This window comes from Triticum urartu, chromosome 7, assembly GCF_003073215.2.
Source record: "Triticum urartu cultivar G1812 chromosome 7, Tu2.1, whole genome shotgun sequence".
Lineage (NCBI taxonomy): Eukaryota > Viridiplantae > Streptophyta > Magnoliopsida > Poales > Poaceae > Triticum > Triticum urartu.
Window position 1 is genome coordinate 445,240,485 of NC_053028.1, and position 18,081 is coordinate 445,258,565.

Below are 18,081 nucleotides of genomic sequence, written 5' to 3' on the forward strand. Positions count from 1 at the left end.
TAAAGTTATTATTTATTTCCTTATTTCATGATAAATGTTTATTATTCATGCTAGAATTGTATTAACCAGAAACATAATACATGTGTGAATACATAGACAAACAAAGTGTCACTAGTATGCCTCTACTTGACTAGCCCGTTAATCAAAGATGGTTATGTTTCCTAACCATGAACAATGAGTTGTTATTTGATTAGCGGGATCACATCATTAGGTGAATGATGTGATTGACATGACCCATTCCATTAGCTTAGCACCCGGTCGTTTAGTATGTTGCTATTGCTTTCTTCATGACTTATACATGTTCCTATGACTATGAGATTATGCAACTCCCGTTTGCCGGAGGAACACTTTGTGTGCTACCAAACGTCACAACGTAACTGGGTGATTATAAAGGAGCTCTACAGGTGTCTCCAAAGGTACATGTTGGGTTGGCGTATTTCGAGATTAGGATTTGTCACTCCGATTGTCGAAGAGGTATCTCTGAGCCCTCTCGGTAATGCACATCACTTAAGCCTTGCAAGCATTGCAACTAATGAGTTAGTTGCGGGATGATGTATTACAGAACAAGTAAAGAGACTTGCCGGTAATGAGATTGAACTAGGTATTGGATACCGACGATCGAATCTCGGGCAAGTAACATACCAATGACAAAGGGAACAACGTATGTTCTTATGCGGTCTGACCGATAAAGATCTTCGTAGAATATCTAGGAGCCAATATGGGCATCCAGGTCCCGCTATTGGTTATTGACCGGAGACATGTCTCGGTCATGTCTACATTGTTCTCAAACCGTAGGGTCCGCACGCTTAACGTTACGATGACAGTTATTATGAGTTTATGCATTTTGATGTACCGAAGATTGTTCGGAGTCCCGGATGTGATCATGGACATGACGAGGAGTCTCGAAATGGTCGAGACATAAATATTGATATATTGGAAGCCTATGTTTGGATATCGGAAGTGTTCCGGGTGAAATCGGGATTTTACCGGAGTACCGGGAGGTTACCGGAACCCCCCGGGAGCTATATGGGCCTTAGTGGGCTTTAGTGGAAAGGAGAAAGGGGCAGCCCAAGGAGGGCTGCGCGCCTCCCCCCTCCCCTAGTCCTATTAGGACAAGGAGAGGTGGCCGGCCCCCCTCTCTCTCTTTCCCCCCTCAAGGAATCCTATTCCAACTAGGATTGGGGGGGAATCCTACTCCCAGAGGGAGTAGGACTCTCCTGGCGCGCCCTCCCTTGGCCGCCCAGCCTCCCCCCCTCTCGTCCTTTATATACGGAGGCAGGGCACCCCAAAGAACACACAAGTTGATCCTTGAGATCGTTCCTTAGCCGTGTGCGGTGCCCCCTGCCACCATATTCCACCTCGATCATATTGTAGCGGTGCTTAGGCGAAGCCCTGCGACGGTAGAACATCAAGATCGTCACCACGCCGTCGTGCTGACGGAACTCCTCCCCGACGCTTTGCTGGATCGGAGCCCGGGGATCGTCATCGAGCTGTACGTGTGCTAAGAACTCGGAGGTGCTGGAGTAACGGTGCTTGGATCGGTCGGATCGGGAAGACGTACGACTACTTCCTCTATGTTGTGTCAACGCTTCCGCAGTCGGTCTGCGTAGGTACGTAGACAACACTCTCCCCTCTCGTTGCTATGCATCACCATGATCTTGCATGTGCGTAGGAAATTTTTTGAAATTACTGCGTTCCCCAACAGTGGCATCCGAGCCAGGTTTTATGTGTTGATGTTATATGCACGAGTAGAACACAAGTGAGTTGTGGGCGATATAAGTCATACTGCTTACCAGCATGTCACACTTTGGTTCGGCGGTATTGTTGGACGAAGCGGCCCGGACCGACATTACGCGTACGCTTACGCGAGACCGGTTCTCCCGACGTGCTTTGCACATAGGTGGCTTGCGGGTGACAGTTTCTCCAACTTTAGTTGAACCAAGTGTGGCTACGCCTGGTCCTTGCGAAGGTTAAAACAGCACCAACTTGACAAACTATCGTTGTGGTTTTGATGCGTAGGTAAGATTGGTTCTTGCTTAAGCCCGTAGCAGCCACGTAAAACTTGCAACAACAAAGTAGAGGACGTCTAACTTGTTTTTGTAGGGCATGTTGTGATGTGATATGGTCAAAACGTGATGAGATATAAATTTTTGTTGTATGAGATGATCATGTTTTGTTGAAGTTATCGGCAACTGGCAAAAGCCTTATGGTTTCTCTTTATTGCATAAGATGCAAGCGCCAAATAATTGCTTTACTTTATCGCTATGCGATAGCAATAGTTGCAAGAGCAATAGTTGGCGAGACGACCAGGTGACGACATATTGATATAGATCAAGATGATGGAGATCATGGTGTCATGCCGGTGACGATGGAAATCATGACGATGCTTTGGAGATGGAGATCAAAGGCTCAAGATGATGATGGCCATATCATGTCACATATTTTGATTGCATGTGATGTTTATCTTTTTTATGCATCTTATCTTGCTTTGTTTGACGGTAGCATTATAAGATGATCTCTCACTAATTATCAAGAAGTGTTCTCCCTGAGTATGCACCGTTGCCAAAGTTCGTCGTGCCCAGACACCACGTGATGATCGGGTGTGATAAGCTCTACGTCCATCTACAACGGGTGCAAGCCAGTTTTGCACACGCAGAATACTCGGGTTATACTTGGCGAGCCTAGCATATGCAGATATGGCCTCGGAACACGGAGACCGAAAGGTCGAGCATGAATCATATAGTATATATGATCAACATAATGATGTTCACCATTGAAGACTAATCCATTTCACGTGATGATCGGTTATGGTTTAGTTGATTTGGATCACGTGATCACTTAGAAGATTAGAGGGATGTCTATCTAAGTGGGAGTTCTTAAGTAATATGATTAATTGAACTTTAATTTATCATGAACTTAGTCCTGGTAGTATTAGCATATCTATGTTGTGGATCAATAGCTCGCATTGTTGCTTTCATGTGTTTATTTTGATATGTTCCTAGAGAAAATTGTGTTGAAAGATGTTAGTAGCAAAGATGCGGATTGGATCCGTGATCTGAGGTTTATCCTCATTGCTGCACAGAAGAATTATGTCCTTGATGCACCGCTAGGTGACAGACCTATTGCAGGAGCAGATGCAGACGTTATGAACATTTGGCTAGCTCAATATGATGACTACTTGATAGTTTAGTGCACCATGCTTAACGGCTTAGAATCGGGACTTCAAAGACGTTTTGAACGTCATGGACCATATGAGATGTTCCGGAGTTGAAGTTAATATTTCAAGCAAATACCCGAGTTGAGAGATATGAAGTCTCCAACAAGTTCTATAGCTAAAAGATGGAGGAGAATCGCTCAACTAGTGAGCATGTGCCCAGATTGTCTGAGTACTACAATCGCTTGAATCAAGTGGGAGTTAATCTTCCAGATAAGATAGTGATTGAAAGAATTCTCTAGTCACCATCACCAAGTTAGTAGAACTTCGTGATGAACTATGATATGCAAGGGATAACGGAAACGATTCCCAAGCTCTTCGTAATGCGGAAATTGACGAAGGTAGAAATTGAGAAAAACATCAAGTGTTGATGATAGACAAGACCACTAGTTTCAAGAAAAGGGCAGAGGGAAGAAGGGGAACTTCAAGAAGAACAGCAAGCAAGTTGCTGCTCAAGTGAAGAAGCCCAAGTCTAGTCCTAAGCCTGAGACTAAGTGTTTCTACTGCAAAGGGACTGGTCACTGGAAGCGGAACTACCCCAAGTGATTGGCAGATAAGAAGGATGGCAAAGTGAACATAAGTATATTTGATATACATGTTATTGATGTGTACTTTACTAGTGTTTATAGCAACCCCTCAGTATTTGATACTAGTTCAGTTGCTAAGATTAGTAACTCGAAACGGGAGTTGCAGAATAAACAGAGACTAGTTAAGGGTGAAGTGACGATGTGTGTTGGAAGTGGTTCCAAGATTGATATGATCATCATCGCATACTCCCTATACTTTCGGGATTAGTGTTGAACCTGAATAAGTGTTATTTGGTGTTTGCGTTGAGCATGAATATGATTTGATCATGTTTATTGTAATACGGTTATTCATTTAAGTAAGAGAATAAATTGTTGTTCTGTTTACATGAATAAAACCTTATATGGTTACACACCTAATGAAAATAGTTCGTTGGATCTCGATCATAGTGATACACATAATCATAATATTGAAACCAAAAGATGCAAAGTTAATAATGATAGTGCAACTTATTTGTAGCACTGCCGTTTAGGTCATATTGGTGTAAAGCGCATGAAGAAAATCCATGCTGATGGGCTTTTGGAATCACTTGATTATGAATCACTTTATGCTTGCGAACCATGCCTTATGGGCAAGATGACTAAGACGCTGTTCTCCGGAACAATGAAGCAAGCAACAGATTTGTTGGAAATCATACATACTGATGTATGTGGTCCGATGAATATTGAGGCTCGCGATAGATATCATTATTTTCTGATCTTCACAGATGATTTGAGCAGATATGAGTATATCTACTTGATGAAACAAAGTTCTAAAACATTTGAAAAGTTCAAAGAATTTCAGAGTGAAGTGGAGAATCATCGTAACAAAAATGAAAGTTTCTACGATATGATCGCAGAAGTAAAATATTTGAGTTACGAGTTTGGTCTTCAATTAAAATAATATGAAATAGTTTCACTACTCACGCCACCTGGAACACCATAGTGTAATGGTGTGTCCGAACGTCATAACCGTACTTTATTAGATATAGTGCGATCTATGATGTCTCTTACCGATCTACCACTATCGTTTTGGGGTTATGCATTAGAGACAGCTGCATTCACGTTAAAAAGGGCACCATCTAAATCCGTTGAGACGACACCGTGTGAACTATGGTTTGGCAAGAAACCTAAGCTGTCGTTTCTTAAAGTTTGGAGTTGCGATGCTTATGTGAAAAAGTTTCATCTCGATAAGCTCAAACTCAAATCGGAGAAATATGTCTTCATAGGATACCCAAAGGAGACAGTTGGGTACACCTTCTATCACAAATCCGAAGGCAAGACTTTTGTTGCTAAATTCGGAGTTTTTCTAGAGAAGGAGTTTCTCTCGAAAGATGTGAGTGGGAGGAAAGTAGAACTTGATGAGGTAATTGTACCTGCTCCCTTATTGGAAAGTAGTACATCACAGAAAACTGTTTCTGCGACACCTACACCAATTAGTGAGGAAGCTAATGATGATGATCATGTAACTTCAGATCAAGTTACTACCGAATCTCGTAGGTAAACCAGAGTGAGATCCATACCAGAGTGGTACGGTAATCTTGTTCTGGAAGTTATGTTACTAGACCATGACGAACCTACGAACTATGAGGAAGCGATGATGAGCCCAGATTCCGCAAAATGGCTTGAGGCCATGAAATCTGAGATGGGATCCATGTATGAGAACAAAGTATGGACTTTGGTTGACTTGCCCGATGATCGGCGAGCCATAGAAAATAAATGGATCTTCAAGAGGAAGACGGACGCTGATAGTAGTGTTACTATCTACAAAGCTAGAATTGTCGCAAAAAAAGGTTTTCGACAAGTTCAAGGTGTTGACTACGATGAGAGTTTCTCACTCGTATCTATGCTTAAGTCTGTCCGAATCATGTTAGCAATTGCTGCATTTTATGAAATCCGGCAAATGGATAAACAAAACTGCATTCCTTAATGGATTTATTAAAGAAGAGTTGTATAAGATACAACCAGAAGGTTTTGTCAATCTTAAAGGTGCTAACAAAATGTGCAAACTCCAGCGATCCATCTATGGACTGGTGTAAGCATCTCGGAGTTGGAATATACGCTTTGATAAGTTGATCAAAGCATATAGTTTTATACAGACTTGCGGTGAAGCCTGTATTTACAAGAAAGTGAGTGGGAGCACTACAGCATTTCTGATAAGTATATGTGTATGACATATTGTTGATCAGAAATAATGTAGAATTATTCTGCAAAGCATAAAGGAGTGTTTTTAAAGAAGTTTTTCAAAGAAAGACCTCGGTGAAGCTGCTTACATATTGAGCATCAAGAACTATAGAGATAGATCAAGCCGCTTGATAAGTTTTTCAATGAGTACATACCTTGACAAGATTTTGAAGTAGTTCAAAATGGAACAGTCAAAGAAAGAGTTCTTGCCTGTGTTGCAAGGTGTGAAATTGAGTAAGACTCAAGGCCCGACCACGGCAGAAGATAGAAATAGAATGAAAGTCATTCCCTATGCCTCAGCCATAGGTTCTATAAAGTATGCCATGCTGTGTACCAGATCTATTGTATACCCTACACTGTGTTAAGCAAGGGAGTACAATAGTGATCTAAGAGTAGATCACTGGACAGCGGTCAAAATTATCCTTAGTGGAATAAGGAAATATTTCTCAATTATGGAGGTGACAAAAAAGGTTCGTCGTAAAAAGTTACGTCTATACAAGTTTTGACACAGATCTGGATGACTCTAAGTATCGATCTAGATACATATTGAAAGTGGGAGCAATAAGCTAGAGTAGCTCCGTGTAGAGCATTGTTGACATAGAAATTCGCAAAATACTTACGGATCTGAATGTGACAGACCCGTTGACTAAAATTATCTCCCAAGCAAAACATGATCACACCTTAGTACTCTTTGGGTGTTAACCACATAGTGATGTGAACTAGATTACTGACTCTAGTAAACCCTTTGGGTGTTGATCACATATCGATGTGAACTATAGGTGTTAATCACATGGTGATGTGAACTATTGCTGTTAAATCACATGGCGATGTGAACTAGATTATTGACTCCAGTGCAAGTGGGAGACTGAAGGAAATATGCCCTAGAGGCAATAATAAAGTTATTATTTATTTCCTTATTTCATGATAAATGTTTATTATTCATGCTAGAATTGTATTAACCAGAAACATAATACATGTGTGAATACATAGACAAACAAAGTGTCACTAGTATGCCTCTACTTGACTAGCCCGTTAATCAAAGATGGTTATGTTTCCTAACCATGAACAATGAGTTGTTATTTGATTAGCGGGATCACATCATTAGGTGAATGATGTGATTGACATGACCCATTCCATTAGCTTAGCACCCGGTCGTTTAGTATGTTGCTATTGCTTTCTTCATGACTTATACATGTTCCTATGACTATGAGATTATGCAACTCCCGTTTGCCGGAGGAACACTTTGTGTGCTACCAAACGTCACAACGTAACTGGGTGATTATAAAGGAGCTCTACAGGTGTCTCCAAAGGTACATGTTGGGTTGGCGTATTTCGAGATTAGGATTTGTCACTCCGATTGTCGAAGAGGTATCTCTGAGCCCTCTCGGTAATGCACATCACTTAAGCCTTGCAAGCATTGCAACTAATGAGTTAGTTGCGGGATGATGTATTACAGAACAAGTAAAGAGACTTGCCGGTAATGAGATTGAACTAGGTATTGGATACCGACGATCGAATCTCGGGCAAGTAACATACCAATGACAAAGGGAACAACGTATGTTCTTATGCGGTCTGACCGATAAAGATCTTCGTAGAATATCTAGGAGCCAATATGGGCATCCAGGTCCCGCTATTGGTTATTGACCGGAGACATGTCTCGGTCATGTCTACATTGTTCTCAAACCGTAGGGTCCGCACGCTTAACGTTACGATGACAGTTATTATGAGTTTATGCATTTTGATGTACCGAAGATTGTTCGGAGTCCCGGATGTGATCATGGACATGACGAGGAGTCTCGAAATGGTCGAGACATAAATATTGATATATTGGAAGCCTATGTTTGGATATCGGAAGTGTTCCGGGTGAAATCGGGATTTTACCGGAGTACCGGGAGGTTACCGGAACCCCCCGGGAGCTATATGGGCCTTAGTGGGCTTTAGTGGAAAGGAGAAAGGGGCAGCCCAAGGAGGGCTGCGCGCCTCCCCCCTCCCCTAGTCCTATTAGGACAAGGAGAGGTGGCCGGCCCCCCTCTCTCTCTTTCCCCCCTCAAGGAATCCTATTCCAACTAGGATTGGGGGGGAATCCTACTCCCAGAGGGAGTAGGACTCTCCTGGCGCGCCCTCCCTTGGCCGCCCAGCCTCCCCCCCTCTCGTCCTTTATATACGGAGGCAGGGCACCCCAAAGAACACACAAGTTGATCCTTGAGATCGTTCCTTAGCCGTGTGCGGTGCCCCCTGCCACCATATTCCACCTCGATCATATTGTAGCGGTGCTTAGGCGAAGCCCTGCGACGGTAGAACATCAAGATCGTCACCACGCCGTCGTGCTGACGGAACTCCTCCCCGACGCTTTGCTGGATCGGAGCCCGGGGATCGTCATCGAGCTGTACGTGTGCTAAGAACTCGGAGGTGCCGGAGTAACGGTGCTTGGATCGGTCGGATCGGGAAGACGTACGACTACTTCCTCTACGTTGTGTCAACGCTTCCGCAGTCGGTCTGCGTAGGTACGTAGACAGCACTCTCCCCTCTCGTTGCTATGCATCACCATGATCTTGCGTGTGCGTAGGAATTTTTTTGAAATTACTGCGTTCCCCAACAGCACCTACGAGTCCGGCGCACTCCTCAACCAAGACGCCTACCGGGTATGAGGCCGCCGCAGCTACCTGCCACCAATCCATCTTCTGTGTTCTACTGCTGCACCACCTTGCCCGGCCTCTCTGCCATCAACGCCACCACGACGCCTGATAGCGTCACCCTCCTGCGCGAGTCCCATGCCACACATCGGGCGCCGAGTCTCCACTGCGCCACGTCGCCGAGAATCGCCACCATTAATGTGCAGGATGAATGACCGCTCCACCAATTATTCCGTCCACTGGCCCCTCGAGCCCGTGTATACCTCCAACAATGACGCCACAAGAGGGAAGCGACACAATAATGCCGTCGTCATCCGATCTACTGATTTAGGGTTTCCCCCAGAGGTAACAGATAGTGGTCTGGAATTTCTCAACAACGATGCCTTCAACAAGGGAACGACACCGAATAGTGCCGCCATCGCCGGCCTCGGCAGCAGCCGCGAGCAGGTCTTCACCCAGATCTTTTCCAATGGCCTACACCAAGCGTCTTGTGCACGGATCGTCCACCACCGCGGCCGCCGCGTCGCCCATCGTGAGTCCACAGCCGCCGACACATCCTCCGCCGTCCGTGGCCGCCGCCCCAAGATCCAGCCCCTCACTGGCCGCCGGAACGAAGCCACCGAGCCCCATCAAGGGCGGCCAACGGGGGCGGAGAAGCTAGATCCGGCCAAGCCCGGCCAGGATCCGGCCTCTCCCCGCGCTGAAGCCACTCCCGCGGCCCTGCATCTCGCCTGCGCCCGAGGTGACGCAGGCAGCGCATGCGCGCGCAACGCCACAGAGAGGGGAAACGCCCCGCCACCACCTTCCCTAAGCGCGCGCGGACTTCGCCAGCAGCCCCTCCAGCGGCGGCGAAGCGAGGGAGGGGGCAAGGGGGACCTAGCGGCGGCGGCGCTAGGGTTCCCCGTGTCGCCCGGGGGCGACGCGGCTTTGCTCTTCATGATGGAGCCTCATTTTTTTACGGGATGTAGTAAGCTAGAGTTGCTGTTACGCTCTTTTCATACTCTATCTTCGCAGAATTCAGGAACCTATTGGCAAAAAATACCTGTGTCCAAGCCAGGCCCGCATCGTGAACCTATTAGCAAAAACTACGTGTAACAGAGCCAGATCCGCTCTTGTACAAGCCATGTCACATGTTGTCCTTTGCCAAGCCATGCACTCTTCCTGGACAATATGGATTTTCAAATTGTGTAGTCAAGTATATAAATTTGAACCAAAAAATTCAACATTTTTGCATGCATATGCTAGTTTCATCAAAAAGCTGGGTAAAGGTGTTCCGTTTCAGGGATATTGTGTCCATTTAATCATGACAGACACAATTTGCAGAGCTTTCCTGCATTCATCTTCACATATCGGATATCTTACATACACGATGCAAAACCTTCACTATGCAGTAGCTCTGTTCAAATTTTCCCTCCAATTCATGCAAATGGTGTCGGAAGGCAAAAATTTGTAGCTCCAACCCAGACCACGGCACGACAGCTGCTACGTCTGCGTCTAGCCGTCTACTGAATAATTACATGAGTTTACATGGAGCAGCACAAGGATGCCACCACCCCTTGGTTGTCAAGACTCCTGCGCTTGTGGCAGAGCAGCCTCGCGATGTTCCCAGCATTGCCGGTGCACCTCCTCCATTCTCTCTGCTGGATTGCAGACGCCGGAGCAGTTCCAGTCGAAGGATGCCCCACATGGGTTCCCAGCCTGCGCCTTCCATTCGCAGTCTGCATGATCAGAGAAGATGACACATGAAAATGTGCGTCACCTGCCTTATGTTTCCACAATCTGAACAGCAAGCAGAAGTGCTTTGCAATTGCAGCAAATGCCAGGTTGACTGATGTTGGATGGTAGCAAATGCCAGGTAGACTTTGCATCACATTATCACAACACATACCAGGGCTGGCAATGATGGTTGGTGAAGTAAATATATCCCCAGAGTTAGAGATATAAGAACGACGTACTGATGGTCTAAAACAAAATACTGTACTTATGGTCACTCGCCACATCGTACAAAGATAGAGCCATGTGTTGTGTCCATGCCTACTGAAGTGCAAGAGACAAAAGAGTAACTGAGAGAGAAGATAGATCAACACCCACTAGATTTGCGAGCAACAGGCACTCGCCTCTGTCTTATTCTGAGGTCATTCAGGTTAAAAGTAATCAAGTAGTAACCACTAAGTGATGGTAACATTCAGATGAATGAAATACTTATGTGATGTGCCGACATGTTTGGTGTAAAGAGCAACTTCTGGGGAGCTGGGGGACAGAAAGGTGGTAAAGGCAAGTCTTGAATTTATGTGCTAACAAACACTGTAGTTGGTATAAGACAATTGGATCATCTTTTTCTCAGTACAAAATTCAAAATGATTGACTCAACTACTTAGTACTGTAAAGCATATAACTTCCAGGTTAAGCGATGTCGTAATGAGCATGCAATAATTATCTAGATAAAATAGGACAGTATGCTGAAGCAAAATGGAAAATCAACAATAAAGAAGCGAGATGCCAACCTGGAGGAATACCACAACAAAGGCTTCTCTCATCAACATGCTCAACATCCAACCCAATCAACCAAGAACCAAATGATACATCTTCATTTGTATATTTGTGCAAGATATGCCTGAAAATGATGTCAAACAGATATGAGATGAAGCAGTAATGTAATCCATTTTATCAGGCATTGCATATCCACATCAGAAATTTAGGACTCACTTGTTTGCTGATACGTAGGTCGCCAAGTCCCTTGTTATAGCATACAGCTGCCGTGTTGCGTGCCTAAAGTAGTTGTTACCCGCAGTCCCAAACTTCCAATGATCTGGTTCGTAATATTTAGATTCACTGTGAACATTAAGCAGGCATTATCACATTATATTACTCCATGTTTTAGAAGAAATGTCAGTAAAATGAAACCATCTATTTGGGAGCATCTCTAGTAAGACCTGTCCTTGTAGTAATTTGTAAATAAGAGAATGCAAAACTCATTATCTTCATTATCCGATCAGAATAGGAATGAATAATCTGAAAATGAAACAATTGCTTTGCTAGCTCATAACATGACTAACTTCCACTATCGGACGGATGATACTTCTTTCCCCACACTACTCGACAGTTCATATCACAAGTTTGCATTATCATTCAAAAAAAATGGGAGCTCTCGCCTGACACATTTCTCCATATGTTTAGTATTTTAATCAATTGGAGGCAATATGGGTTCTTGAGTATTACTTGTTAGCAATCACAGGTCCGGATTTCATGCAGCCGATGTACACCCGAGGTTTTGACCTATGCCGTGCCAAAATCGATCTGGTAATACCTGTGTTAAGAGAGAAAACCTCAGTGCATGAGAATACCGGCGAAACATTTACCAGCAACAAAGGGTTCTGTGTAGGCATACCGATGTTGACATGAACATCATCGTCAACTTTGACATAGAAATCAGCATCCCACGTGGACAGAGCAGTTGAAAGAAACATCTGAATCTTCAAAGGAAGCCCATCCTGGCCTTCAACGTGATTCTGCAAAGGGCGTCAATATTGATAGTCATTGGTAAGGTAAAAGCTAAAGTAGTTGAAAGTAGTCGACTCAGCATACAAGTCTAAGAATATCATTGTATTCTTTATCTTCTGCATCCATGGCACGCTCCACTTCACTGTCAGGACCAGGGTTTGCACTACGAGATGTAAGCACCAAAACTCAGTAGCGTGTCAAGCAGGAACATTGACTAGTATCTCTTTCCCAGATTTTTAAACTCAGCGATATCATACCTTCGTCCAATAACAAAACGCATGACAATGCCCTTGTCCTTCTCCAGCCTTCGCAAACCCTCACCTAGAGACAGAGCACTGTGAAAACTGGTATGAATGAAACATAAACAATTGGAAGTACCATGTCTTACAGGCTCTACCTTCTGGCATCCACGTCTTCCTGATAGAGTCTCTGCGCCTCCGATTATTGAACGTGGTCATGATACCCATGACGAAAAGCAATCTAGGTCGCATGTTTCCCTGGTCAGCGGCTGAATCACTCGGCGACACGCCTTGGCTCCTCATCTGCGCAGCTCTAGCGGCAGCCAGGCGCATCTCGATGTCCGATATCGTTCTGTCCAACGCGCTGCCAAACAGAAGCAGAATAAGCGAATCCAAACGAGAAGGAAAGATTCATGGCCGCTCAAGGTTCAGACATTACATGACGACTTCGCGGGTTTGTGCTTGGCTCAGCATGGCCCTCGAACGGCCAGAATTCGCCTGCAAAACCGGGCCGGTTGGCAATGCGCAGCCAGATAAACATCAACGGAAGAGAGGGGATTGAATCGGAGCGGCGCATTACCTTGCTTCGGCAGTCGGGTGGCTCGGGGACCGCCCAGTAGCTGCAAAAGTAGAGCAAACGTCACCACCTCCGCTCACGAAATCGACGAGCATTGGAGCAGCTCGGGGCGAGAGGAAGAGATTGGGGGCAGGTAAGGCGCAGAGAGCGAGAAATCCGGGAGAAACAGCGGATTTGGTGGGTGGGGGGGCTGAATGCGAACCGGTTGACGACGCAGACGCCGAGGAGGAAGCAGGCGGCGCAGAGCGCGGCGACGCACCTCGTGGGCACGCGCCCCGGCGGCGCCCGGTGTTGCGGCCTGGACGCGGCCATCGCTTTTGCCCGTGGTCGCCCTCGGATTCCTAGTTCGAACGGGAGGAGAGAGAGGGAAAGCCGTGTGAGAGGGAGAGGGAGAGGGAGAGAGAGAGCGAGCTTTTGCCTTGGTCTGCTCTGCTCACCTGCAATGCAGTGGCGCTCAGTGCTCCGTGGACTCGGCTCATATGCCCCTCCGTGATTTTTGTCTCCTCGAGCTTGCGGAAAGTGTACTGGTTGCTTTCTGTCGAATTATAAGTTTTTTATTTATAGGGGTAAATGTCGATTATTTATTTAAAGGCAATGAGATCCTTTATATTTCGGGTATGTGGTTTTCTATACTTGTTGAAACAACTGAAAAAACTTAAAACACTTTTATATCATATCTCTACCAATATGAGTGGCATGAACTAAATTTTTTTGTAACAACTACAGATGCAACCGCTCATATATATACACACACTTGTCACCTATTAACGCACGCACGTATACCCTACCCCTATTAGCATATCTAAGAGACTCAGCCGACATATCATCTTAAGATTGACGAAGTCGCCGCAGACAGCTTCACAGTCAACGGGAACATCTCTTTCTACTCGAAGCACATCGTTGAAATGACTGAAATAAATCAAGGAAAATGCGACCACCAATGCCAAGTTTAGGACTTCCAACCCTGGTGCATTGGTTTCACCACAAGAAACCTAACCATTTGAGATACACTAAGTTCGCGGCACGAGCTAAGTTTTTTTTTCGAAACGGGCACGAGCTAAGTTGAACTACTCTTGATTTGACTCGTCCTATTTTTTTTACTCAAATAAGAGTATCATATTTTTTAATCAAATGGTCGTGCACAATGAATCCTTACGTACTACTTATATAGTATTTTAACTATATTGTATTATCTCCTGACTATGCCCTAATTTCATTTTGTCACATGTTATTGATGTTTCTGTGTGATATTTCTTCAATGCAAAAATAATGTCATTGATCTTGAGATGTACATGATTTTATATAAACAAATTTTGATTACGTTAAGAAAATATACATGTGGATGTTAAGAAAATGTCCTTGATTCATCTTTCGAGTATGTTAGTTATTTTTTTGTCAATAAAAAAAAGTATGTTAGTAAAATGGGCCCTGCACTGTCACTAGTCACACTTAGAAGCATAAAAGTCACGGGTATTTTTTTCATAGTTTCCAATGCATGACGTTGAATAGGATTCCACTTATAACGCGCTTACAAAATTAGCAAAATGGCACATGTCATTTTTACTTTTGCAAGATTGATACAATGTGTTTTATTCTTACGTGCTCATGCCATATACTTCCACACATATCAGTGCTCAAAGTCTAAATCATGAGTCCTATGTTTTCTCTACGGTATGAGTCCTATGTTTTCTCTACGGTACAATGAAACGAATTGGTAAAAATTGCTATGATTTACAAGATCCAGTATTCTGTTTGTAAAAATGTTCATTGTGCTCGAGACTCTTTACTCGTCTGTCTAAAAATGCTGAAGCTTACAAGCAAAGTAAGAGAAAACCCATAAGCAAGAAAACAATGAGAAACCCCATAAGCCACAATAGTCAAGTACCGTTAGTACGGGTTTTTTTTCCTTTAACTTGAAAGTAGTCCAGTACCCAAGTACCAAGACGTACTCTTCTAACGATCTAAACGAAACACCGAGGAAAGAGATTTCCATCACTCTATCTATGCACCGGGTCCATACGAGGGACAGCAGCATTAATCATCGCAGCAACCCTGCCTCCATTCTGTACGCGTAGCTCGAAACGGTCATGTCCTCTGCCGCGGCGGGTGAAAGCGCGTCGCTGGACCCGGCGCTCCAGGACCGGACCGACGGGCCGCACCGACGAGGCGGCGACGAGCGCCCCCCCCCCCCCCCCCCCCCCCCCCCCCCCCCCCCCCCGGCCCCGAGGGCAAGGACACCGCCAGGTGTGCCGGCGCCGGCCCGGTGCACGAGGTCCACGGCGGAAGGTTCGTGGGGCAGCCGCTCGCCCCCCGCAAAATGCCGTGGCACGAATCCACGCGGGCCACCGCCGGGCGCACGTCCTTTGGACTCTACAGTAAAGGCACCCTTTTCGGCAGTGGGGGGAGGGGGAGGAATTTGTTTTGCCGGGCCCACCGCCATTGGTTGGTGTTTGTGGCGCAGCTGCGGTTTTGCAGCGGAGCGTACTTGATGACCCTCCTTGTTTAACCGATGGAGGGTGTTTGGATCTAAAGGATTATTTTTAGTCTGATTAAAAATAGTCTTTTTTAAAGGCTAAAGTTTCAAGCATCCCTGACTAAAAAGAGGCTAGGACTAGTTTTGAGGCTAAAAATTTTTAGTCATAAAAAACCTACTAAAATATGTATTAGTCATCTCTCTCCTCATTTAATTCCTCTTCTTTAATACATGCGAGTTTTGAATTGGAGGGTTTGAAAGATAATAAATGCTCAATAGCTTTTTTGCGAGGTAATTACTGTGCTTGGGTAAAGTGAGTAATTACTGTGACAGCGGCATGGAGTACGTGCAGCTTTTAGCACTTTGGTTCTCTCTCTCTCTTCACGCCTGTACGATCGAAACTGCATACTGACACTGGGATACATACAACCGATGTCGATGTGGGGGGTTTTCAGCATAGTCTGTTACAGAAAAGTGGTTCGGCCTCGTGTCATATATTGAATCCCGTGTCGCACGTAAAGTGCACGTTTGAATATTTGTCCCTCCCTCTACGTTCTCAGATGCGGTACTGCTATGGCGGTGTTTGGTTCACCGTAGACGCACATGTGCTAATTGGTACAAAGTCACGCTTGAATCGGTGTAAGTTTATACACCCGGATTTAGTTTACAGGTGTGTTACCTGTCGTAGCATGATTTCCATTTGAAATAAACACAGCGACTCGAGGTCTGTTTCGGTTATGCGGGTATCTAAGAGCTAACCGACAATCCTAGCGAGGCCTAAGACAGAAACATGCTTGGTTTATCTCCATGTATAATGGAATGAATCACAATGACATGCCAACAACGAATGGATTTTCAGTGTCACATGTCGCCCCTTGACAATGCCGCATCACAAGGGCATCAGCACAAGGCGGTAATCACCACGGAAAAGGGCGAAAACTCACACCGGCATACAGGTGCGGGGGGCACGCACCTACCAAGCCCTGTCTGCCCGCTCGGTTGCCTTGCGATTTCTGAAATAGTTGGATTCCGCACGAGGGCACAGTAGGCGCACGATAAGTTTTAAGTTTCAATCGTTGGAACTTATGATTTTTCATCTAAATCTTGCAATTTTCTCGCTCGCTCTTGCAAAGTTTCATAGATAAAATTTTAAGACAATTTTTTTGTTAATCATAGGCACACAAATCATAATTTTATCAGTCGCCCATATTAAGTTTCAACAGCTGAAACTTAACATTTATTTTTAAATCAAAACTCATTCAACATAGATCTTATTTAAAACCCCTTGTCACGAGAAACACGAAATGAAAACATAACTGAATTTGAACTTTTTATTCAAAAGTTACGAAAGTTTAAAAATCAAAAGCCAAAATAAAAAACACGCGCGAGGGACCTGCGTGCCCCCGTAATTGCGTGCCCAGACCCTCTCTGTGATAAAGGGATGATGCATTAACTATGTCAAGAACAACAACTCGGAGCCTCGAACAGCTTCGACTACTCGGCGTCATGTGACAGCGGCGGCAGCTAAGGACCTCAAGAGAGTCGTGAGCTTGATCGTCGTGACTTGCAGCAACGACGACCGTGTTAGTTCCCTTGTGTTTCTGGCCATGGATTCTCTAGTTCTGATGCGAACCAGCTGCCACGGATCTTGTTGGGGCAGGGGATGTGTATGGGAGAGCCTGAACGCGAGCGACTCGCTCGGCCTGACGCCCGGTAACAGTCTTTGAAGTGTTACATGCGTTTGTTTCAAATGGGCTGTAATCAGATCCTACATAATCAAATTACATCACAACTCAAGGTTGATATCATCCATGTCCTTAAATTCTAGAGTTGTGTGGCATCCTCACCCTTATCCTCAACGATCATGTTGTGCATGATCACACAACATGTCATCACTTCCCACACGGTCTTCGAATCCCATTGTTTAGCAGGTCCACGAACAACTACAGAATGTGTCTACAGAACTCTAAATGCCCTCTCAACATCCTTTCTAATTGCTTCCTTATCTCTAGGCAAAGTGAGCTTTTTTGTGGACAACCAGGTTAGAGATGGTGTTGACAAAGATAGCCCACGGAGGATATATACCGTCAACCAGATAATAGTTAATGTTGTACTCATGTTCATTGAGAGTATAGTGGCAAGGAGGAGCTTTTCCTTCAGTCACTGTCGGTGTCAAAACCGGCGGATTTCGGGTAGAGGGTCCCGAACTGTGCGTCTAGGCCGAATGGTAACAGGAGGCAAGGGACACGAAGTTTTACCCAGGTTCGGGCCCTCTTAATGGAGGTAAAACCCTACATCCTGCTTGATTAATATTGATGATATGGGTAGTACAAGAGTAGATCTACCACGAGATCGAAGAGGCTAAACCCTAGAAGCTAGCCTATGGTATGATTGTATGTATATGATCTATCGACTAGCCTGGCCTCGGTTTATATAATGCACCAGAGGCCTAGGATAACAAGAGTCCTAGCCGAATACGCCTGTGGGGAGGAGTCCTTGTCTTGATCGCCAAGTCTTGTGGAATCTTCCTTGTATGCGGCAGCTGTCCGAACTGGCCCATGAGTATACGGCCATGGGGGTCCTCGGCCCAATCTAACAGATCGGGAGATGACGTGGTGAGTACCCCCTAGTCCAGGACACCGTCAGTAGCCCCCTGAACCGGTCTTCAAGTTAGGGACGCTCCTCGATTCTTCCGAA

The 18,081-nt window shown here is 45.1% G+C and overlaps 1 protein-coding gene across 2 annotated transcripts; it reads right to left on the reverse strand.

The window, feature by feature from the left end:
- Positions 1-9,865: 9,865 nt before the first annotated feature.
- Positions 9,866-13,356, reverse strand: LOC125523639 (beta-1,6-galactosyltransferase GALT31A-like). Of its 2 annotated transcripts, XM_048688690.1 has the most exons (11): positions 13,114-13,353; positions 12,915-12,954; positions 12,774-12,832; positions 12,493-12,698; positions 12,353-12,416; positions 12,180-12,258; positions 11,983-12,103; positions 11,814-11,901; positions 11,301-11,426; positions 11,099-11,208; positions 9,866-10,312 (listed from the first exon to the last, which is right to left on the reverse strand). In XM_048688690.1, the coding sequence occupies exons 1-11, from the start codon at positions 13,221-13,223 to the stop codon at positions 10,158-10,160; spliced, it is 1,158 nt and encodes a 385-aa protein (XP_048544647.1). In that variant the 5' UTR covers positions 13,224-13,353; the 3' UTR covers positions 9,866-10,157. The 2 variants fall into 2 exon arrangements, with proteins under 2 accessions (XP_048544647.1, XP_048544646.1); XM_048688689.1 differs by having other exon boundaries at positions 11,814-12,103; positions 13,114-13,356.
- Positions 13,357-18,081: the final 4,725 nt, after the last annotated feature.

Excerpts from the sequence above, each read along its gene's own strand:
- LOC125523639 (XM_048688689.1), bottom strand. The coding sequence starts at position 13,223 with ATGGCCGCGTCCAGGCCGCAACACCGGGCGCCGCCGGGGCGCGTGCCC. Across the intron at positions 12,833-12,914 it reads CACCCGACTGCCGAAGCAAG|GCGAATTCTGGCCGTTCGAG; the intron begins GTAATGCGCCGC and ends CCGGTTTTGCAG. Across the intron at positions 12,417-12,492 it reads GAAGACGTGGATGCCAGAAG|GTGAGGGTTTGCGAAGGCTG; the intron begins GTAGAGCCTGTA and ends CTCTGTCTCTAG.